At 51.5% G+C, this 22,431-nt stretch overlaps 11 protein-coding genes across 11 annotated transcripts; 5 read left to right on the forward strand and 6 right to left on the reverse strand.

The window, feature by feature from the left end:
* Positions 1–526: 526 nt before the first annotated feature.
* Positions 527–2,448, forward strand: ATNIH1004_004086 (MFS transporter; the record flags this gene model as incomplete). The annotated part of the gene is made up of 7 exons (XM_033568758.1): positions 527–643; positions 696–716; positions 780–837; positions 899–958; positions 1,036–1,321; positions 1,379–1,938; positions 2,003–2,448. 7 exons carry the CDS (start codon positions 527–529, stop codon positions 2,446–2,448), a joined length of 1,548 nt encoding a protein of 515 aa, XP_033427564.1.
* Positions 2,449–3,528: 1,080 nt separating this feature from the next.
* ATNIH1004_004087 (uncharacterized protein) lies at positions 3,529–4,383 on the forward strand (the record flags this gene model as incomplete). Its single annotated transcript, XM_033568759.1, has 2 exons — positions 3,529–3,739; positions 3,806–4,383. 2 exons carry the CDS (start codon positions 3,529–3,531, stop codon positions 4,381–4,383), a joined length of 789 nt encoding a protein of 262 aa, XP_033427565.1.
* A 594-nt stretch (positions 4,384–4,977) lies between these two features.
* On the forward strand, positions 4,978–7,410 carry ATNIH1004_004088 (uncharacterized protein; the record flags this gene model as incomplete). The annotated part of the gene is made up of 10 exons (XM_033568760.1): positions 4,978–5,008; positions 5,071–5,096; positions 5,157–5,335; positions 5,403–5,686; positions 5,788–6,224; positions 6,418–6,525; positions 6,586–6,625; positions 6,915–7,039; positions 7,107–7,228; positions 7,302–7,410. The coding sequence occupies 10 exons, from the start codon at positions 4,978–4,980 to the stop codon at positions 7,408–7,410; spliced, it is 1,461 nt and encodes a 486-aa protein (XP_033427566.1).
* Positions 7,411–7,732: 322 nt separating this feature from the next.
* Positions 7,733–9,340, reverse strand: RPUSD2 (pseudouridine synthase family protein; the record flags this gene model as incomplete). The annotated part of the gene is made up of 2 exons (XM_033568761.1): positions 7,733–9,049; positions 9,104–9,340. 2 exons carry the CDS (start codon positions 9,338–9,340, stop codon positions 7,733–7,735), a joined length of 1,554 nt encoding a protein of 517 aa, XP_033427567.1.
* A 248-nt stretch (positions 9,341–9,588) lies between these two features.
* On the reverse strand, positions 9,589–10,494 carry ATNIH1004_004090 (uncharacterized protein; the record flags this gene model as incomplete). Its single annotated transcript, XM_033568762.1, has 4 exons — positions 9,589–9,799; positions 9,844–9,925; positions 9,963–10,134; positions 10,204–10,494. 4 exons carry the CDS (start codon positions 10,492–10,494, stop codon positions 9,589–9,591), a joined length of 756 nt encoding a protein of 251 aa, XP_033427568.1.
* A 48-nt stretch (positions 10,495–10,542) lies between these two features.
* Positions 10,543–10,915, forward strand: ATNIH1004_004091 (uncharacterized protein; the record flags this gene model as incomplete). The annotated part of the gene is made up of 2 exons (XM_033568763.1): positions 10,543–10,627; positions 10,680–10,915. 2 exons carry the CDS (start codon positions 10,543–10,545, stop codon positions 10,913–10,915), a joined length of 321 nt encoding a protein of 106 aa, XP_033427569.1.
* A 499-nt stretch (positions 10,916–11,414) lies between these two features.
* ATNIH1004_004092 (acyl-CoA thioesterase) lies at positions 11,415–11,992 on the forward strand (the record flags this gene model as incomplete). Its single annotated transcript, XM_033568764.1, has 2 exons — positions 11,415–11,476; positions 11,560–11,992. The coding sequence occupies 2 exons, from the start codon at positions 11,415–11,417 to the stop codon at positions 11,990–11,992; spliced, it is 495 nt and encodes a 164-aa protein (XP_033427570.1).
* Positions 11,993–12,630: 638 nt separating this feature from the next.
* ATNIH1004_004093 (uncharacterized protein) lies at positions 12,631–13,125 on the reverse strand (the record flags this gene model as incomplete). The annotated part of the gene is made up of 1 exon (XM_033568765.1): positions 12,631–13,125. One exon carries the CDS (start codon positions 13,123–13,125, stop codon positions 12,631–12,633), a length of 495 nt encoding a protein of 164 aa, XP_033427571.1.
* Positions 13,126–15,558: 2,433 nt separating this feature from the next.
* On the reverse strand, positions 15,559–17,663 carry TOK1 (potassium channel family protein; the record flags this gene model as incomplete). The annotated part of the gene is made up of 3 exons (XM_033568766.1): positions 15,559–17,133; positions 17,182–17,320; positions 17,380–17,663. The coding sequence occupies 3 exons, from the start codon at positions 17,661–17,663 to the stop codon at positions 15,559–15,561; spliced, it is 1,998 nt and encodes a 665-aa protein (XP_033427572.1).
* Positions 17,664–17,956: 293 nt separating this feature from the next.
* On the reverse strand, positions 17,957–19,779 carry ATNIH1004_004095 (uncharacterized protein; the record flags this gene model as incomplete). Its single annotated transcript, XM_033568767.1, has 2 exons — positions 17,957–18,931; positions 18,997–19,779. 2 exons carry the CDS (start codon positions 19,777–19,779, stop codon positions 17,957–17,959), a joined length of 1,758 nt encoding a protein of 585 aa, XP_033427573.1.
* Positions 19,780–20,229: 450 nt separating this feature from the next.
* Positions 20,230–22,292, reverse strand: ATNIH1004_004096 (IlvD/Edd family dehydratase; the record flags this gene model as incomplete). Its single annotated transcript, XM_033568768.1, has 3 exons — positions 20,230–21,445; positions 21,498–21,652; positions 21,714–22,292. 3 exons carry the CDS (start codon positions 22,290–22,292, stop codon positions 20,230–20,232), a joined length of 1,950 nt encoding a protein of 649 aa, XP_033427574.1.
* Between the last annotated feature and the right edge of the window lie 139 nt (positions 22,293–22,431).

Raw genomic sequence — 22,431 nt, forward strand, 5'->3', positions numbered from 1 at the left:
CCTTCCTAGTCGACGAAACAGCCATGCGATTAAGATAACGACTCAGCGACGCGTGAAGAGGTAATGCCAAACCCATGAGAAAGAACCAAAACTGCCGGTAGTCCCGAATCTAGAAAAAATCTCCGTCTTGCTTTCTTCTCAGTAGCCCCCAAAGTTGTATGCTATAAGATGTGCCCCTTGTTCTATCCTAACTGTAGACTTTCCTGTTAATCAAGGTTCTATTAAACTGTAGTAAATAAGTACAAAGGACCAATATACACCGGGTCCTTTCCTAGGTCTCTCTCACGCCCTATCGGAGGCTCCCAGCATACCGTCTGACCTGCTTTTGGCGTGGATCCTTTCCCCGCCGAGCTGAGCATCGGCAGCTTTTAGCTCTCTGCATACCACAAGCATTGGGTAAAAGCTCTCAATTCCAGGGTCAGTTCTCAATTTCACACTCATATTTATCCTGCAGGAGTATTTCATTCTCCGTGCATTCGCACTCGAGTCCAGTCTGCCATTTCCTCCGCTAGAATAAGGAGAAAGAATGCACTCCAATGGACTTCACGATGCCAAAGCGTCCGCTCCGTCTCCACCGTGGAAACTCGAATTCCGCTCTTCGAAGCGGTTTGTGATCTCGGTGGTGTCCATAGCCGTCTTTACGGTGGGTAGTGCGGTCAAGGCGATTATCCGCTTGCTAACATGGACAATTATAGGATGTTTTTATATATGGCATGGTACGCCCTTGCTCATCGCTGGTCACTCACCAGGCGCGGTATCTCTGATGGAAATGTTGCCAGATTGTTCCTATCCTTCCGGTGGTTTTGAAAACGCGTGTTGCTGTACCGGATGATGAATGTGTGTATCCATGGCCTGACTGATGTGGGGGAAAGAATACCGCTGATGAGGAGCCCCGTAGTACAACAATGGATGTCGATCCTGCTGGCTGCGTTCGGAGGTGCCATATTTGTAGGTTCTCGTGGGTTTTCCTTTCTGTTTGGCGCCGTTCTGCGGCCCATGTTATCACAAACGATGACGTCGTCTGACTGCGTATAGCGATATTCGGCTACTTTGCCGACAGAAGCACCTCCCGACAGGGACCGTTTATTATGGGACTGCTCGCACTGGGCGGCTCAACGGTGATGTTTTGGGTAGCGTCGACTATGTCGGGGCTGGTAGTCGCGCGGGCTCTACAGGGTCTCTCCGCGGCCGTGGTTTGGACGGTGGGCATGGCGCTCGTCGTCGACACCGTGGGGAAAGATGAAGTTGGTGCGGCCATGGGATACGTCTCTATGGCGATGACAGTGGGGACAGTGATCGGGCCTTTCATCGGAGGAATTGTGTGAGTTCTTCAGATCCGGCGCATCTGGCCATCTTTCCCTGCGCTTACCAAACACAGCCTATCTCGTTTGGGATACCATGCAGTGTTTGTGATAGCTATCGCGCTCGTGGTCCTAGATATCATCCTCCGTCTTGTCATGATTGAACGAAAGACCGCGTCTAGGTGGACGCAGCCACAAGGCAATGACGAAAGGGAAAGCCTATTGCATAGCGAGTCAGTCACAGATAGCATTCATTATGCTACTACAAGATCAGTTTCATCTGATCCACCAGCTGGAAGCCCTCCTACTTCGACTCAGTTATCCGACAATATTGACGAGGCGATAGCGAATAGTAGAGTATCCTCAGTGCCCGTAATGCTGCGACTGATGTGTTCGGGCACAGTATTGGTCATTCTTTGGGCGACAATCGTCAGCGCCATGGTGTATGCGTCTTTTGATACTGTGCGTATATCTCCCCGACTCACCTTCAGGACAATCCTGGGGCTATCTACTGAGCCCTTTCACTCTGCACAGGTTCTTCCGCTCTACGTCATGAGAACCTTCAAATGGGATCCCTTTATGATAGGCTTGTGTTTTCTGCCGTTGTGTATCCCGGCCTTCTCTTCGCCTCAAATCGGTACGTCCTGTCAGCTAGGTAGGCCCAAGACAAGCACCGTGATTGTACTGATCAAGTCCTACAGGCGACGCCGTCGACCGCTGCAGCCCTCGGCCCATTGCATTTCTGGGGTTTCTACTAGGCTGTCCCGTCTACATCCTGCTACGCCTTATCGCCGAAAACACGATTCGAGACCAGGTTCTCCTTTATATGTTCCTTTTCATTGCCGGGGTAGCCGAGACTCTGCAAATGGTTCCTTTGATGACCGAAGTGGGCAATTTCGTGGAGGCCCAGGAAAAGAAACATCCTGGGATCTTCGGAAACCAGGGAGGGACGGCGCAAGCGTACGGACTGTTCAATGTGGCCTGGTCTGGCGGCCAAGTGTTGGGGCCGTTAGTAGCCGGTTTGTTGGTTGACCTGGGCGGATGGACGACTATGGTCAACGTTTTCGGTGGGATATGCGGTGGAACTGCAGTGGCTATTGCTCTTACGGATCGGTCAATTTTGCGGAGTATTTGGGGGGGGCGATAGATGGCAAGACATATGGGCGAATCTTTGAGGGGAAGGGAGGTTGCAGACAAGAGGGCAGATGCATAACGAACGACCAGGGCTTATGCGGATCAACGTGGGGTTGGCGATAAGGTTCTCATTAGCATATGGGTCCACTGAAAGTGTATGTAGCGAATACCTTGATATGGAGTGTGCTGGTCAGACTGAAGATCCATAGTGCTCCTTCTGGTTGGAGTATCTATCTACTGAGTATATTTGTTTATTTACATGTCGTCATATCATGGCATCATGAAGATCCCTGCAAGGGGCCATATCACATAGCAAACCGGAACAAACCCCCTATCTCCGAGCAAGGGAGAGCGATCATTCATCGATTGCCATGAACTACATCATTGTGCAGTGGTGTCTAAGGCTGGTGTTTCCCTGGAGACCGGGTCTGGCTGGGTGGATCGTAGTGCGACTGAGAGTCGCAAGGGGTTGAACAGAAGGCTGGACATGCGATAGATACTTGATCAGATAGTATCCGAGTAGAGAAGTTCAGTGACATGCTTTGTAGCACTGACTTGCCCAGTGAGTACTTCATTGCATCTCGGAAATGACGAGTCAGGACACTAACGAGTGGCGGAGACGATCCACACGTGTGGAAGCGAGATCTGGGGATGGCAGGATGATCAGTGAGAAGTCATGGTTAGAGGGTTAGGATATAAGGATGATCTCTGGAGATACGAAGGAGAGGATGCAAGATACAGATGCAGCATTTTATGAAGGCATCCCCAGTAACCAATACCGTCGAATACACGTAATTAATCGCCTTTCTCTCTTCCCCGACTGGATTCATTCTTTCATCTCCTATTTCTTCTATCTTTATCCAGCCAGACTCCTTTTCTCTTCTCCTTCTTTATTATCCAGCCTGCTGGTCGCTTTCTTTATCCCTCGCCTTTAATAACCGCCAACGCTTCCGTGCCCGAAACGAATTCCTTGGATTTCCGCGGATCCATCGTTTGAGATCCTTGCAATCCCCCCAATTCTGACACTCTGACCCTCCCTTTCTCTCTGGTCGTCTCTCGTCCATTAACTTCCTTTCTCCATGTCTAATGAATAATGTCGACTACGACTACGACCACTGCTCTTGCGTCGACTACACTGGTCGGAATGCTCCCCACCATTACCGCGACGCCCTTAGTTTCGGGAAAGAACTGTCCAACCTGTGGCCAGGAGAGTCTTCCGTCGCAGTACCAGGCAGATGCTCGGAAAAGGGTCAATGAGTTGGAAAACCAGGTGGAGTGCCTGAACGTGCAGGCAGCACATATGGGTAGGCAAGGACACGGTTTCTCTACTGTCTATGAGCCATGCTAATCCGCCCCTAATGTCCGAACAGCTGAAAAACTGGTCGAGTACGAAGAGCAAATGCGCCGTCTCCGCGCCCAGGCCGCTATACACAAGTCCCGGAATGGTTCCTCCGTCTCGTCGTCCGCTTCCTCTGCCCAGTCGAATCACGCCGACCCCTCATTGTCGCCTCCTCAACCCCCGCAGTCCCAGCAACAGGGCCGCCTTTCCACCCTGACCTCTCTTCTCCATTATGGCCGACCGAGTACCTCATCGCCGCCGCAAGCACCCGCGCAACCCGTCGTGCAGACGCCGCCTCCGCCACCTCCGCCCCAGCCTGATGAGAGGGTCGAGTGGCAGAATGCACTCAGCCGGGAGCAGAACTTGCGTCGAGAAGCGGAAACGCAGCTCTCACAGGCCAGCACCGAGCTGGAGGAATTGACCGCGCAACTATTCAGTCAGGCTAATGAGATGGTTGCGCAGGAGCGGAGGGCAAGGGCGAAACTAGAGGAGCGAGTCGTGGTGTTGGAACGACGAGATGTTGAGAAAAGACAGCGTCTCGAAAGACTGGAGAAGGCCGTGGAGAGAGTGGAACGGATCCGAGCCCTGGTTAGGGGTTCTGATCTATGACAATTCCCCTGCAGTTATTGATTTTTTCTTTTTTGGACACCTCAGCTTTTCTCGTTCGTTTTTGGCATTGCTCAATCCTGGTTTGGTTATTTATACCCTTTGGGCGACATCCACCCCTCTGGTTTGTTTGTATTTTTTTGACTTGACTTGACATGAGACATGACCTGATTGATGGATTTGGGGTCATTGCCCATGAGGTTTACGAGCAGCATATTATATTAGCATGGCGCTTGGTTTGAATCGTTACATGTTTTTGCCTCTTGTCGTGGCGTGGTTATACCTTAGCAGTCTATGAATCCATCTATATATCCCTTATCATTTCTCTACGACACCAAGATGGCACTGGGGTTAATATCTAGATATCCACCAGGGCCTTTGCTCGTCCCGTCTACCCCACCAACAGAGTCTGGAACGAATTTCATGGCCGACCCACCGGCTCACGATGAATAAGTGTTATATCCGACCAGGTCTGACTTGCTCTCTGATCCATACACTTGAATGGACCAATTGCTGTATTTTCTACATACCTATCGGTACAAATGAGACGAGTGATTTTTATTGGTCTGTGAATTGTTTATTATAACTCCAACCACCATGTCTGTGGGCGTCGCCATCATTGGAAGTGGTATGTCGTCAACGAAGATTAGTATCATAGGTAATCGATTGCTTTGCACTAACCACCATCAGGAATATTTGCACGGGAAGAACATCTAGTAGGTCTCCACTGTCCTACAATTAGCAATGACATCTTCTAAGGGTTTAACTATCGCCAGCCCGGCATTCAAGATGCGAAAGGCCTTGAATTAAAGGCCATCTATTCGCGATCGCTCAAGTCGGCACAGAATCTGGCATCGGGTGTTGCGGGAGTCGACCTGTATTCCGATGACTCAAGCCCTGGTAAAAGCTACAGCGACCTACTGACACGCCAGGATATTGCGGCGGTCATTATTGCGTGCGTATTGCACTTGAGGGCCTACGGTATACTGAACGAAATGCTAATGTGCGGCTTCCACCGACAGGCTCCCCATCCTCGTTCAGCCAGCCTTTATTCGACAGGCCATAGCAGCCGGAAAGCATGTCCTCTCGGAGAAACCGATCGCCAAGGACATGGCTACGGCGCAAGACCTGCTGAGTTGGTATGAGGCCAATGTTGGCCGCACAAAGACGCTGTGGGCTGTGGCAGAGAACTTTCGCTACATGGGTAAATTTGTGCGAGCGGCCGAGGAAGTGCGCAAGCTGGGCGGGATCAAGAATTTCCGCGTCAACGTGCGCAACTTGGTCAAGACAGACTCGAAGTATTACAGTAGGTCATTTCCGACGGAATCCGCCCTTTTTTTTTTTTTTTTTTTAAGGCCGTTTTGTTCCCCGTCTATTATACTTCGGAGAGATACTGACAATCGGCAGAAACGGAATGGCGCCAAACGCCCGCATATCAGGGCGGTTTCGTCCTCGACGGTGGCATTCACATAGTGGCTGGCCTGCGACTGATTCTTGGCTCGAAAGATCCCCTTGCTACACTGTCGGCACAGTCGTGCCTGCAACAACAGCACCTTGCTCCTGTGGACACGGTAGATGCCGTGGTTCGGACGCAATCGGGCGCAACGGGAGTAGTATCACTATCGTATGGGTCGGTGTTTAACGAGTCGACATTTGAATTCACCTGCGCTGAGGGCGTGGTGATGCTGAACGGGGATCGAATAATGGTCAACGGAGATGGATATGAGATCCCATTCGAGGGCCGCGGCGTCAGCAGGGAGATCGAGGAGTTCGGGAGATGCATTGTCGAAGACACGGGTATTGCCCAGTCATTGCGACCGGAAGAAGCGCTTGCAGATCTGGAGGTAATGGAGGGGATATTCACTAGCAGTGCGGAGGACGGGGCGAAGAAGCGCCTACAGCTGCAGATAACTAGAGCAACCAAATTAACCTAGCCTAGCCTAATTAGTTAGCCAGTATATATCCTGTTAGTAATAATGTGACATAATCTCTTGGCAGGGTTGGCAACCCTAAACGCCCTAAGCAAGACTCGCTTAGCGAGCCACTAGCGCCGAGTCGGCCCAACCTCAGCGACGATTTCTGAGACTGAATTCGAATCGTCACGACAACTCTGAGCGCCAGCCACGGACCTACGACACCGACAAGGTGAGCGCTCCCCGGCGATTGATATTGATCCCTGGGCGTCTCTCGTACTGACTCAACCAGATGGTCCTCGCAAAGAAGCACGTCCCCATCGTCAAGAAGCGTATGTTCCCTGCCAACCCAGCCCAGTCCAGTCTGGTCCAGTGCAGTCCAATCCGTGTATCCTCAGCAAGCAAATCAGAAGGAATGAACTATGGGGGAATAAGGGGAGAAATTGTGGGGGAATAATCTACAATGGAATGAACCAGAATGGAAGGGAGGTTTTTTTTGGGGGGGGAAGGGAAAAAAAAAAAAAAAAAAGAAGTATTGCTTTGCTGGGTGATATACGGATTGCGATGATACCTTGAGATTACACCAAACGAATCTTCGATCATTTAACTGACGGAATACAGGCACCAAGCGTTTCTGGCGCCACCAGTCCGACCGCTTCAAGTGCGTGCCGGAGTCATGGCGCAAGCCCAAGGGTATCGACAACCGCGTCCGTAGACGCTTCAAGAGCAACATTCCCATGCCCTCGGTACGTCTAGGCCACAGGATCTGATCCTCTCACCCGCATCGGAGAGATACTAATGATATATGATTAGATCGGTTACGGCAGCAACAAGAAGACCCGCCACATGATGCCCTCGGGTCACAAGGCCTTCCTCGTCCACAACCCCAAGGACGTTGAGCTCCTTCTCATGCACAACCGCACCTACGCCGCTGAGTACGATCCCCTCACCTCATCCACAATGGTGGCTTAAATATCTCCGGGATATGCTAATGGCTAACAAAAATAGGATCGGCCACGCCGTCTCCTCCCGCAAGCGTGTCGATATCATCGCCAAGGCCAAGGCTCTTGGTGTCAAGGTCACCAACCCTCGTGGCCGTGTCACCACCGAGGCTTAAATTTAATTCCTACCCACATTTCATCTATTCAATGAAAAGAAAAATTATGCCATAAACTCTTATACCTGGGGGACATGGGGATACGCTCTGGCAGTTGCGGGTGTCGCTTCGGTTTCTGTATGGTCGTGAATTGAATCAGCCTCGTGGCGATTACGAATTTCAATATGTGCATGCATGAGTATGAGTATTTGGTCTGTCTTTGACCTTCGTAATGTTGGCTGGCTATGGGAATAAAACAACTTCCTGCAACGGTGTAGATGTAATCTGTCTAGTTTATTTAAAATGCGCTATACAGTCAACTTGACTGCTATCTATGAAGGTATTATATCAATCCCTGCTCCATCCTCTGCCTTGCCTCCGAAATATCCACCAAGCCCACGCCGCGAACCAAAGCCGGCACATTGGTCTCATCCCCATCCAACTGCGGGATCGTGCCATGTCCTATCACCACCTCTTCCTCCTCAGGCACCGAGACCCAATCCGGAGCTTCACGGGGGCCATCAAAGCCCGGCGGAGGCATCCCCCACTGCGGCATCTTACTGCGATATTTCCACTCCCCCTCGTTATCCGCGTACGCCACCGCATGCAGGAAGATACCCAGCTCATGCACCCCGGGGTCACAGTAGAGCTCCGTGCCACAGACATCGCAGGTCTCACCGGAAAGTCGCTCCCCCTTCCTCTGATGGTAATGCTCCACCGCCGCCTCGTGCTCTCGCGACATGATCGCCTCGACCACGGAGGAATCCGTGCCTGGTGGCACCAACGGCGCCGCCGTGATATGTGTCCGGTAGGTTACGCTATCCGCGACTTCAGTCTTACCCATCGAGTTCAACTTCTCGATGAGTTCCGCGTCTCGCTCCGCGCCTGTCTCCATTTTCCCAAGATCCGGGCCGAAGACCCGCCTGTTCGAATAGATCGGGTCATTGGATATCGGATGGCCCAGGAACTGCAGATGCACGCGGATCTGATGCGTGCGTCCCGTCAACGGCAGACAATGCACCACGCTGTATCCTTCCATCTCGTTGGATAGGGTCGGCGGTGGTGTCGCGGGACGCTCTCCTCTCTCTTCTTCCACTTTCTGTCCCGTCGGGCCGGGTGTCGAGACTGGCGGATAATACGCCAAACGACGGAATTTCGTCTTCGCCTCCTTCCCTGTAGCACGCACACGATTCAGACCGACCTTTGGGCTAACAGACATGATGGGTTGATCGCAGACGACGACCCCGTCGGGGAATTTCCCCTTGACACGAGCGACATACTCCTTCTGCACGGTGCGTTGTTTCAACTTGGCGGACATCATTTCTGCTCCCTTGGGATGTTTCCCGATGAACATCACGCCGGAAGTCAACCGGTCTAGGCGATTACACGGCCGTGGCAGAAATCCGACCTTGTGTTGGTGACGCAGGATCTCGATGATAGAGTTGTAGTAGTACCGACCAGCGGCGTGCACTGGGACTCCGGCGGGTTTGTCAATGACGAGAAGGTCATCGTTCTCGTGGATGATGCCGATCTTGTTGGCCGTGACGGGGGGTTCATGACGATGGAGCGTGTGCGAGATGATCTCGCCGTTTTTGACAATGTAGTGAGGACCGACGGTATTTCCATTCACGGTGACTTTGCCGTCAATAAGGGCTTGTTTCTATTCTCAATGTCAGCTCAGAAATATAGATAGATAGAAAAGTAGGAATCGTACATAATACTCAGGCGGCCGATCGCGAAACTCTGAGGTGAAAATATCCACCAACTCACGATTCCGCCACCGCTCCTTGCAGTACGTGTTGTAGGTGAAATGGTATGGTTTCACGCGACGCAGACCCCCTTCATAGTAATAAGGGGCAGGCTCTTCACAAGGCGTGGTGGTCTCCTTGGACGGTTCCTTGACCGGGTCGGGTGGCGGGACTTTCAGAGTAGCGTCGATAGGGAGGGCCATGTTAGACCAGAAACCGCCTTGTCGCAGTGGGTATGCGAACTCGTGGAGAATAAACCGCACTAGAGTCGAGATGTTGAGTTTAGGTAATAATATAGTGCTATGTTGTTGGTGGGAGAGGGGAATTGAAGGGCCAAAAAAAAAAAAAAAAAATTTGCGGGGATGATCTTATCTGAGATAAGCACAACAATTTAGTTAATTATGGAACGAACATATAGAGCAGATTCTATATCGAGACAAATTGAATAACTTCACATAAATTTCTTGAAGACAAGAATCCCAAATCTCTGGCTCTCCGAGCCGCGACGCAGAGTTGACATATGCATACAGTTCCTTCTATCCGCTCGCTCGGAACAGATCTGCCGTAGACTCTCCCCAAACGCAACCGCCTTTTCTTCCAGCGCAGGTTCGGTGTAAGCCGCAACCAGCGAGACGAGCATGGGATCACCCCCTGAGGAATCGCTGAGAAATCAAACGGCACAGCTTGAACTGCTTGCACGGGGTACCCCTCAAGGAGAAAGATGGCACTGTTGAGCTGTGGAATCTCAGAGGTGCCTTTGGAAAAAAAGTCGAAGGCATCGCGCTGGGCTATGTCGTAGGATTAGAGATTCACGGGGAATCCCACACGGCTCGCGCCGTTCTTCTGACGGTTTGAAAAAGCCGGCCCGTCCTGGGATATCCTTGTAAGTTCCAGAGCTAGAGAGCCTACGAACGGGACCGAGGTCTCTTAATAGAGCCGCGTATGTCGATTCAATGGCGGAAACACCTTCTTGAAAAATAAAGAATACGATGATCGGCTGCAATCAGACTGTCAGCAAAATCATTTCTGTCAGTGCGAGCGAAAGAGGTGAATCGAGAGGGCGTACATTTTCTGGATCACCATCTGGATTGCGAAGGAAAGTCGAAAGATGAACCAGATCCACCGGTTGGTTTGCCGAGAACTTCTTGATGTGGTCAGACACCCTCGACTTTGTCATGGGTGAAAATAAAGCTCTCGTAGGATCAAAAAACACCACAGTCACATCGTAGATCTTGGAAGTGACCGATATCACAATCCCAAAATTGTGCCCTGCACCCTCCACGGCCCACCATAAACCTGCTTCTGGACTGAACGCCGACACTGTGTGCAGGGTCCCATCGGCCGTTACTAGTCGCATGGAGACAAACTGATCCGAGATGAGACAATATCTGCCCTGCAGGAAGCTATGACCACCGCCGTGTCCCGTACCCAGGAGGCTGGTGCATTCGCAGAATCCTGTCACTACGGACAAGAAGATATATTTCAGTCCTGTATAAATGAAGCCCTGGTTATACCACCGGTTTGTTTACCGGCTTCCCACAGCGCATCCGTCACTTTTTGGAACGGACTCCGCCCCCGAAAGCATTGGTCTGGCCGTTATCCGCGATGACCACCGAGTCCAGCTTGTCCAGCCAGATCTGGATCCCATGCTGTATGTCTCCCAATCCGGCAGTATTCCCGTGGGAACCACTCACTGCGAGGAACGGAATTTCGTTGGCATTGGCGTTTTCGCCTTCCAAGTGATCAGTTCAGTTATTGGGTTGTCCCGTCTTCGATGAAGCCTACGGTTCGACCACATCTTCCTTCTCCGCCACGCTCACCACCACTGTGATATCGGAGGCACGGTAGTTGGACCATCGATCTGTGGCCACGTCAAATGCGGAGGACCTTGGAAGGAGGATCTGCACACCGGTTTTGAGATTTGCTTCCTAGACCCAGACAATCTTGTCCGTGCAGGCCATGCTGGGGGTGATCCATGGCAGGGAGATGTTAAATTTGCCTAGTGCCCAGGCACCGAGAGTAGCAACTACTTCCACGATAATTGTCACTGCAGATAGGCTCGACTGGGAATATGAAGTACCCCAGATGGAATGCAGAGTATATACTGAGATATACAGAATAGTGGAATTGATGACTCCACTCCACCCCACCGACTAAACCCCATCCGGAAAATACAACAACCTCGGCTGAACAAGTAAAGAGAGTATGAACATCAACAACGTCCTCTCGTCTCCATCCTCTTGTCCCTGTTCATCTCTCTCTGATCCAATCCACACCATGTCCCAAGTAATCGATGCCAAAAAGCGTCGCACTCGAAGCGACTATGTCTTCCACCAAGAGTACCGAACGCGATGGTCCTCCTCCCATTCCTTCCCTCCCTAGGTTTATCAATCAATATCAATATTAATATATTAATTAATAGGTTCGACAATGACATGTACGCCCACCTCAACAACACTGTCTATGCCATGCTCTTTGATTCCATCGTCAATTCATACCTGATCACCCACTGCGGGATGGATCCCTTTTCCATGAACAACAACAGCAGCAGCGATAAAACCACGGCCTCCTCCAACCAGGTCGCTATCATGGTCAACTCCTACTGCGACTACTTCGCGTCAGTCTCCTTCCCGGACGTCCTGGACCTGGGACTCCGCGTTGCGAAACTGGGTTCTTCCAGCGTGACCTACGAAGTCGGAGTGTTTAAGCGGGGCGAGGAAGCTGTCAAGACGGTGGGAGGGTATACACATGTATTTGTGGCGAGGGAGACGATGAGACCAACTAAATCGGGGATGGAGGAGAAGATTCGACGGGAGTTGGAGAAGTTGATGGTGCAGCCGAAAGCGAGGCTGTAATTACCCTATGGATGGGTTGGAAGGATATGGCTAGATAAAGATAAGTAAGGGAAGGTGTCCTGGTGACATCGAAGCATAGAAGTATACAGGATATGCAGTATCCCATCCATTGTCTAGACAATCACACTTTCTGTCTTCCAGAGGATGGTATTATTATGCGATGTGCACGGAGAGCCTGCATCAGCCGATATGATCTGTCTAGAGCAATTATTTCTGGATGTACTTGATATATACTGAACAATTGTTGTATTCAAATCAATTCTATAATTATGTCCTTCTATGTCCTATCATTACCGTAACATCTTCCTGATAAACAACCCTTCGACGTAAAAAACACAAACAAAGAAACGAAACAAGGTTATCTTTCCGTTTCAATCTCTAACCGGCGCCGCGCAGTCAGTAAACGAATCATCCGAACAAAAGGAGGAAAAGAAAATCGCATTCCGTAAAAAACCCGCTCATACGCTCAGTAGGATCGATCGCTCAAATCACTTTTTGGAAGGCTCCACAGATACCAGCTGTAGCGCCAACACATGGCCATCGAAGGATTGTACCCCTTCGACTTCTATACATGGAGAATCCATAATAATCACAAGTATGAACACCGTTGCGTTCAATAAAACTCAGTCGGTTGACAACTAATTCAGCTTGGTTGCAAGAATGCTGCAGCGAGAGACGTTGGCACTATCAGGAAACAAGGTACGACGCATGGTGTTCGTTTCCGCATCCAGATACCATTTTTGATACGGCCCGGGGATGAACTTGCCCTTGGAGTCCCATCCTGCTACCCAGGTACAGCCGTCATCGAGAAGGAAAAAGAGAAACTTTTCAGATTCGGCCCCTTCATGCACGGTCACCGAGTGCCAGGAACATCGTTCTTCCATTTCATGTTCGAATATGTGGCGGTGTAGGATGCGACAATAAACCAGGGGAACGGGAACTTTCTCCTCGTACTCGTTGCCATCCCTGTAGATCAGGTGCCATCCGCGGGCCGGAATGTACTTGTAGATGCCTGGGACAGGAGATTCCCAATGTTCTTCTTTGTGGATGGATCCTTGGATGCGTTCCCCGCGTTGGAACCAGTAGATCGGGCAGAAAGCCTTTCGCAGACAGAGGAAGAGATTGGGGGCCATAGTCAAGATATCGGATACAAGAGTCGGAGAATTCGAGAATTACCGGTCGTCTAATAGTGAAAGTGGGGATACAAAACGCTGAATTGCTGACGAAAGGAGGAGGTACGGTCAAAGGAGGAAACACGGCGAAGTTATAGGTCGACGTCCATCTTGACCAGCACAAAAGTACAGCCTAAAATCAAAGACAAGTCCAAACGGTCAAGACACGAATGGTCAATCACTGAGGATTCTGTACTCCAATGCGTCCAGGACGGGATAGGATTCGCTGGGAGATTTCAACGGCACTGCTTGGTTGTTTCCAGTGCATACAACGCCCTGGGACAATGCGGTGTGCAGCCGTGTTGATATGAATCTGCTGGAGGTGATCTTGGCCAGCAATGAGTGGTAGAATATCTTGGGGGCGGTTGCGATCGAGACCGAATAACACCACACCGATGGGGTGATTCAATGGCACCGGTTCAAAGAGCTAGGGGATCAGGAGAGGTGCAGCAAGTACGCCGACAGAGAAAGAGAAGATCAATGTTAGAGCTCGTCAGGAGCGCATGGTGGCAATTGAGCATCTGACTGGACGAGTGGCAGCATGATGGATCAGGGAATAGATAAAGTCTGACAGTGGAATAAATAAAGAGAGAGATAGTGGCTGCCTTGAAAGACTTGAGTCCTGAGGCGGTCTGAAGTGTCCCGAAGAGAAAATTTTGATATCATGGGACGGGCCAGACCCTAGTAGGGGTGGGGCCCTCCCGTGATCCACCGGAAGATATTTTTGTTTCCTTTAGTCGTCTGATTCCTGAGTCTGCACTCTGACTCAATGCCTTGGCGGTTCATCTTCTCGTGGTCAGAATCATTGGATTTCTTGTCGTCGTCGCCTCCTTACTAAGTCCTTGGCCAAACGGACCACCATGTGCCTGGTACAGTCCTAGAATGAGTGATATTACCAATTGACTGCCTTGGCCTCTTGGCACTATGGAGTACATATCTCAGTTTTGTCACCCTAGACAACACCAATCATTACGAATATGCAGAAATGCGTTTGCGAGACAACCCACTTTGAGGAGAGAGGTGGAATACGCCCACTGTAAATACCACCCATATAATAGTAACAGCTTCTTATAGTTAGTTTCCTATCTCAAATCCACCTGCAGGATTATATATACCTACAATTTACTTTCATACTATAAATACATATATATAGATAGATTTGACAGGTATCTATAAATATTCTTATTCTGCTATCTGCTCTAGAGTTCTTCATAGGTCTTAGGGCTTGCAAGCCTTGACCGCTCTAGGAGTGGTTCCAGTGATGTTTTCTTTTTTTTCTTTGTATTAGATGCAGAAGGGTAGCATCGTGGCTGCAAGAAGTACAGACCCACAATCCTCTGCAAGCTGATCACGTCTGTCACCCAAGGCAAATGATTCCTAGCCTGAACCATGACTGATAATTGGCCGTAGTAGTTATTAACTTCTCAGCCAAATCAGCCAGGAGGACAAGTGGCAGCTGAATATCGTCCACTGATCCATGATGTACACGGTACTTTCCAAAGATGGCGTTGCCGGTCTCTGAGGTCCTAGAACGACTATGTATATACCTACATCTAGGCAATTTTAAGGCATGCTCTGAGTATATCCTAGCTTACAATGACAGGATAATATTTTGCATACTGAATCTCTCCTCCTAAGAACTAATTCCAAGACCCGATGAACTTTGCCAACGCTGGGATCTCCCTGAGCAAGTAGTCCTGCGGGAAGTAATGTCTGGGTGGATTTGAACACAGCGTGGGACCGGCCTGTCCAGCGGAGCTGCCGGGATGACGTTCTATTCGCAGGATCTGCCTCTGTATACTCCGTTTGAGTTGACTGATATCCTGTGTGATATCAAGTCCGATGCGAATAATTGTATTTGGACTAATGGGGGTCAGTGCTGCAATAAGGTGGATTGCTCGGGGAAAGGGCAGTGATATGGTAATAGGACCGGGACTGTCTATTCAATGTGCAGTGGCTAGAGATCATTAGGATAGGATAGCATAGCTAGTGGATGCTTAAGGTATAGAATGATGAACGGAGCCATGGTGAGAGTACGTAGAACCTTTCTTCTACAGTACATCCCTTCTTCACCTGACCCGTCTTCTGTGGATACATGGAGAATCTCCATGTTTCTATGGACTTCTTGCAGCCGCATATGCTAGTCTCAATACCCTGGACTTTCCGTATGAGATCCTTCCAGGATGGAGGAACAGAACGTACATGACGTATGTAGGACTAGCCAAGTTAGCCCACTCCCTCGCCCGCGGGACCCGGTTTCACATCTCGTGCTCTGCCTCTGTCCCCGGAGCCTAAGTACGTCAGTCTATAGCACGGCAGCAATGGCGGAGCCCGTCGCATTCTCTGGATCCAGTCCCCTAGTGGTTTCAACCAAAGGCATGAGGCCATTCTGGCCTATATATCCCTTTCTTTCCTTATCGTAGGCTCATCCTCATCTACGTCGGTAGTTCTCCGGTTTCTCTGTGCCTGCGTGGAAATAAACCGAATCATACTCTCACAGAGACGATCAAGAACCCATTCGGGCTCCGTCTGCGGCGCCAGCATTGGACTATCCTCGCCGATCCAGTCCCAGTTGAGGATCCCGTATTCATCTTCATAGAGGACCGTATCATCGGGACTCGGGTTGGTGAATCGGATCATTCGAGTAAACTCCGCCCATTCTTCGTAGCTGTATCGTTTCGGATGTCCATTCACTGCGTCTCTGGCCGTCCGGCGAATCGCGAATGCAAGACGCTGCGCAAGCTCAAAGTCCGACGAGAGTAGATCACTTGTTAATTCTTCGATCGATCGCGCGGGTCCCGACTCCCCATCTGGGCCCTCTTCCCCATTATCAAGGCCGACAGGGAAACCTTGGGCAATCCGTTTATTTTCCTCGCGTTTCTCGAGATACGCGTGGATAGGGGGGAACTTTCGCCAGAAGGCTTTATACTTCCCGTAATGCGGCAGGACGGTCCAATCCGCGACCTGACTGGTACCGTGTTTGAAGACTGACACGATGGTGTTGCTCATTTCGGAGATCAGCGAAGTCATGGTTGGAATGGCGATGATCGACCAGACCACGAAGAAAGGTTTCGCGGCGTTCGTTGTCGGAGCGACATCCCCGTATCCGATGGTCAACAGGGAGACGAAACCAAAATATAACGCTTCGAAATACGAGATTTCTTTTTCCATGGCCCAGAAAACAAGCGCACCACAGGCCCACAGAAGTCCAAAAGCAATTAGACTGAGGATAAGGTGATACCATCGACTGAAGAGGGCCGTTTCGTACTGGATGTCGCGCATCGCGTTGAATCGATCCTTTTCTTCCTTCATGACGATGGTCTTGGGTCGACCGAGCGATCCCCGGTAGAACGCCGTGACTTTGCTGATAACGGGGTTTTTCCTGGTGTGCTTGGGACGATAAGCGATTTGGGATGCGTCGGGGGTCGCGTTGGATCGTTTTTGAGCGTCTTCGTCTATGAGAGAGTGTTCGATGGTCGCTTCCCGCCGTCGCTCGATGTGCTTTCGCACTACATTAGTGTCTTGGAGGTCTCGGACGATGTTGCTAATACTCCCTACTACAAGACCCAAGATGATAATTCCAACCACGGCGTACGGGAAGACTAGACCCCTGCCGGCCGCGGTCTTCGGCGTCACGTCGCCAAAACCAATAGTGAGAATGGTGATATCACAGAAGTAGAGGGCTTCTGCGATGGATATGCCTATGACTTTCTGGAAAACGGCGGCCCCCACGAGCAACCAGATTCCGAGGGCGGTGGTCTGGAGGATCAGGGTGCGTTGTCCATCGGTGAGAGCAAAATATTGCGGATAGTGGCCCAGAAAATATCCCACCATGTTGATCATGAGGATGACCGTGAGGATGAAATAGAGCACGGCCGCAATGACGGCATACCAGTATGCCTGCGAGTAGGTCTGGTTTGGGGGGATCGGGCCGGCGTAGATATGGACGGAGCTGGTGGCTCCAATCAACTAGATCCATTAGACCATCGTCTCAGGCCATCCAACCGCGCCACTTACAATCGCCGTCGCCAGGGACCACAGAATGATGGAAGCGGGCAGGGCGACGATATACCGGATGATCCGGGTGAAGTTAAACAACAGGAAGAGGTTTCCTAGCAGACCAAAAGCGAGGGAGGTGGCATTGAGACCGATGCACCTGCACCATTAGCACAGAGGACAGTGATATAACCAAGGTATTATAGGATAGGTTTCTACCATCTAGGATCCGTCAACATCACTTGCAGAGGATTCCCGTCGGCATCCAGCTGGTCCGGATGGAGTTCGCTTTTCCACGGCATCGCGAGGGCGACGACGGACATGACATTGGCAAAGGGACCAGTGGTGGCCGCAAACAAGGGAATGGCGGTTGATGCGAACCACCAGTCTTGGGGTTCGTCATCGTCAGGAGGTCTGGGATTGAATTGCGCTTGAAGTTTTTCCCAGAGGGAGATTTTATATGCTTTGGGGGATTCTTTTTGGAATTCTTCATTGCGGTCCATGTCGTATCGTTATTCGAAAATATGACTCTTCATATTCATCTCATGTTCGTATCATACTCATCCTATAGCAATAACAATACACAGACAAATACTTTTGCATTGCGAAGGATACTTGCTGGATGAATGAATGATGAAACTATTGGAAGTCTTCGAGAAATCCAAAAAGAAATGCCGCCCGCCTGAACCACGTTTCAACGACCAAAATTTAAAACGTCAGTCTGAACTCTAAGATTCTAAGACAAAGTAAATACTAAAAAAAAAAAAAAAAAAAATCAAAAATGATATTACTGTAATCAAACCCGACAGAATCCCTCCTCATCCCAATCTTCACTCCCCACCCCCTTTCTCGCAATAAACAATCCCCGAGGATCCACCGTCTGCTTGATGGCATACAATCGCCCATAATTCTCCCCCCAGAAGGACCGTTGAAAGTCTTCTTCATAAGGATATGCCTCGTTGAGATATGCCCCCATCTCCGGCTCTAATGCCCGAAAGACCTCAACTTCCCTGGAGACCTGCTGCTTCACGGCGTGGATCTCCTTCTCCGAGGCCCTGGGAGTCCAGGACCGCGTCCAGACAATATGCAGACCGGTCTTGCGCCAGACAGGATTGAGAGCACTCTCGATGTGCGCATTCTTCTGGACTTGTCCTCCAGCAATCAGATGGGCCAGGATCGCGGCCCCATTATCCATCGGGAGCTGGGACAGGGTATGAGCGAACTGTTTGCTCCCGTCCGACGACCGGAGAAAGTCGCGAGAGATGAGACGAGAACCCAGAATGACCGGGCCACCGGTGATATCGGATTCAGCACCCAACATGATCAGACTGTTCAGGGCCCCGTACGTCGTCGGGTAGGCCGTTGCGTTGTACAAGACGGTGACCCCGGGGTGACTGCGGATGGGAGCGAGAATCGAGTCGAACAGCTGGTCGACAGGCTTCGCAGTTGACTGATCCAGACAGGCAATTGTGCCCTGCAGCACGGAGATATTGAGTCCATTAGCCTCATCCTTGGGCAGCATGAACAAGTACCCCGAGCAGAGCTCGTCGTTGAGACGGGGGACCTGCGAGCTGAACTCCGCCACGATGTCCCAGTAGCTGGAATTCGGACTCCACGGCATTGCCACGGTCATGTTGACAGCGACTGCGGGCTTCTCGTCAAAGGTGCGCAGAGTGACTCTGGTGACGATGCCAAATGTGCCTCCGCCGCCGCCACGCAGGGCCCAAAACAGGTCGCGATGTTGGTATTGGTTGGCGATGACTCTCTCTCCCTGCTCTGATCAGCTTCACTCCAGTCATGATTCATATAAAAGCGTTTGGGGTATAAGTGACCTACATCAGCGGTGATCACCTCAAACTCCACCGCATTATCGGACGCCATGCCCTTCCACGCCCCGATGGGCGAATGTCCTCCTCCCTGAATATACCCTCCTGCAGCACCGACGGTATGAGCTCCCCCTAACACAGCCATTTTCCCCTTCTTCTGCACGGCTTGGTAGATCTCATTCAACACAGCGCCAGCTTGGATAGTCACCGTTGATCCCACCCCCTGATTCTGACGGGGGGCACCCTTGGGCACGAAATTCTCAGAAAACGAGATGCCTCTCATCTTGTAGGTAGCAATCTGCAACGAATGCGGCGCAGCCGAACGACCTAGAAAATCGTGACCCGTATTCTTAACCACCAGACGAAGACCATGATCTCTGGCAAATCTGACAGCGGCCTGGATATCCTCGACAGTCTCCGCGACTACGGAGTACTCGGAGATTCTCCCCTGACCGCAGGGCACCGAGGGATCGGTATCAAAGTAACAGCTTTGGTTAGCGGATGGCAACGCCTCCCAGTTCGGATACTGCAGGGCACCTGGCTGTTCTCGTCGCCAGGAAGAGTAGATTTTGAAGGCGCTCAGGGCTTGGCATCGTTCCGGGTCCAGCGTCGGATCGTGGCATGGCCATGCCACTGGTCGGACTGTGATCAGATGGCCTGAGACGGACTCGTTCAGCGTTTGCCATTTCTGATCGGAGGGCCAGCATGGTTGGGATGGTGTGCAGCGACATGATGGAGTGTCGATGGCTGCGGCGGCGGCCGTCGCAGCTAAGAAGATAAGAGACCAGAACATCTTGAATTGAATTGGCTTGCTGTATGAGAGTCCATCTTGAAGATTGATATCTGTATTTATACCTGGTACCTCTAGCACTAGCAGAGCCTCGATTCTTGTTTTTGGGCTACTCGTACTCGGTTGACAAGCGTAGCCCAACGGGGCAAAATTGGGAATACGAGGTTGATCTGCATCTATAGCACTGCCACTATGGACTATCCTGGTGAAAAGGGACGCAAGTCTGGTTTGAGTGGGTACTTAGGTGGCACAGCTAAACTATAGTTTCATAGTATGAATCCAAACCTTTGAATGATTGAAGAAGTCAGGAGGAATCTGATACGTGGGATAAATTGAATCGAGAGACCTGAGCCACATGAGAGGAGACTGGCAACGAATATCAATCATGTAATTAAAATTTCATGTCTATCAATATATACTCAGAATAATATGTACATAATCAACATCTAGGCATCAATGATTATGCCTTGGTTCCTCGTACTTCTGCGCCAACCGTTGATATTTCACAGCCTCTCGCAGCACCATTCCCTCGCTCAGCTGCGTAGTCTCCCTGCGGAACAGATCTTGCCAGGGCGTCTGACTTCCCGGCACCTCGTAACCACCTCGAGCGTCCAGTGCGGCTCGTCTCGCCTCGAGCTCCCCTGCAGACACCAGGATATCGACACGTCGTCGGGTGAGATCAACCCGGAGCCTGTCCCCGTCTCGCAAAACCGCCAGGTTGCCTCCAGCCGCTGCTTCCGGGCTGGCGTTGAGAATCGACGGCGATCCTGACGTGCCTGACTGTCGTCCATCGCCGATACACGGCAGTGACTTGATCCCCTGACGCAGCAGTCGGCCCGGCGGGTGCATGTTGACCACCTCTGCAGCGCCGGGATAGCCCAGCGGACCGGCGCCGCGCATGACCAAGATACTGCTGTCGCTGATGGGGGTGGTCGGGTCGTCGAGTCGACGATGATAATCCTCGGGACCATCGAAGACAACCACCGTGCCTTCGAATGCGTTCGGATCGTCCGGGTCCTCCAGAAACTTGGCGCGGAATTGTGGCGAGATCACGCAGGTCTTCATGATGGCCGACTGGAAGAGCGTTCCCTGCAGGTGCAGGAACCCGGCATTTTCCAGGAGAGGCTTCCCGTATGCGCGAATCGTGCGACGGTCCCAGGAGTGTTTTCCTCGCACATTTTCAGCCACCGTGCGGCCGTTGCAGGTCATCGCATCTTGGTTTAATTTCCCGGCGCTCAGCAACTCCGCCATGATCGCAGGAAGACCCCCGGCGCGGTAGTATTCCTCGCCCAGCAGCTCGCCGGCCGGTTGCATGTTGAGGAGCAGGGGAATGTGGAATCCCAGCCGGTCCCAATCATCCAGCGACATCTCCACCCCCATGTGCTTGGCGATGGCGTTGATGTGGATCGGGGCGTTGGTGCTTCCGCCGATGGCAGTATTCGTCGCGATGACGTTCTCGAAGGCTGCGCGCGTCATAATATCGCTGGGTTTGCGATCGACGTGTACCATCTCGACGATCTGTCTCCCCGTCTCGTAGGCGCATTGTCCGCGTTCGCGGTACGGGGCGGGAATTGCAGCCGATCCAGGGAGAGCCATTCCCAGCGCCTCGGCCAAAGCGTTCATCGTCGAAGCGGTTCCCATCGTGTTGCAATGTCCCACGGACGGGGCGCTTGAAAGTAGTCAGACAAGGAGGCCGAGGGTGACAAGTTGTCCGGACATACCCTCTCGACACATAGTCAATAAACTCCTCTCGAGTGATCTCCCCGGCGGCATACATCTCTCGACCCTTCCAGACCACCATGCCGGATCCAGCCCGCTCGTTCTTCACATATCCATTAAGCATAGGGCCCACGTTGAGACAGATCGCAGGGATGTTCTATCAACGTCAGTGTGCCGAGCGAGAGAGAAAGGAAGGGATAGAAGTAGGGAGGACGTACCACCGTAGCAGCAGCCATCAGAGCCGCCGGGGTGGTTTTATCGCAGCCCGTCAGCAGCACCACACCATCCAAGGGATAACCGTGCAGGATCTCGACCAGACCTAGATACGACAGATTCCGATCGATGCAGGCGGTCGGCCGTCGACTACTCTCCTGGATGGGATGGGTGGGAAACTCCAAGGCAATGCCCCCAGCCATACGGATCCCTTCTCGTACTCGTTTCACTAGTTCCAAGTGATGGCGATTGCAGGGGGAGAGGTCCGATCCGGACTGCGCGATGCCAATGATCGGCTTGCCGGCCATCAGCTCCTCCCGGGTGAGACCGTAGTTGAGATACCGTTCGATATACAGAGCCGTCATTCCGGGATCGCTTTCGCAGTTGAACCAGTGGGTCGATCGCAGTTTCTTTCGGGGCCTGCAGGTCCTCGACGAGCCATCTTGGGCGCTCTTCAAGGTCGTCTCGAGCTCTGCGGTGCGTTTCCGAAGCGCCTGCAGTTCGGCTTCACAGTCTTCGATATTCACAGGGGAAGGACTGTCGCAGGCACAACCCTGACATGATTCCTGGGATTGGCACGGCATGACGATTCATCGAAGGATAAGATCGAGAGAAAGGATAGAAATGGAGATGGAGGGAAGAGAGAGAGAGCGTGTGTGGCAACGGGTAGAATTCCCGACGCGATGGAATGACTCCCAAGTAGAATCCTCGCAACGGAACATT

This window comes from Aspergillus tanneri (genome assembly GCF_003426965.1).
Source record: "Aspergillus tanneri strain NIH1004 chromosome Unknown AapTan_3_pilon_pilon_pilon, whole genome shotgun sequence".
Lineage (NCBI taxonomy): Eukaryota > Fungi > Ascomycota > Eurotiomycetes > Eurotiales > Aspergillaceae > Aspergillus > Aspergillus tanneri.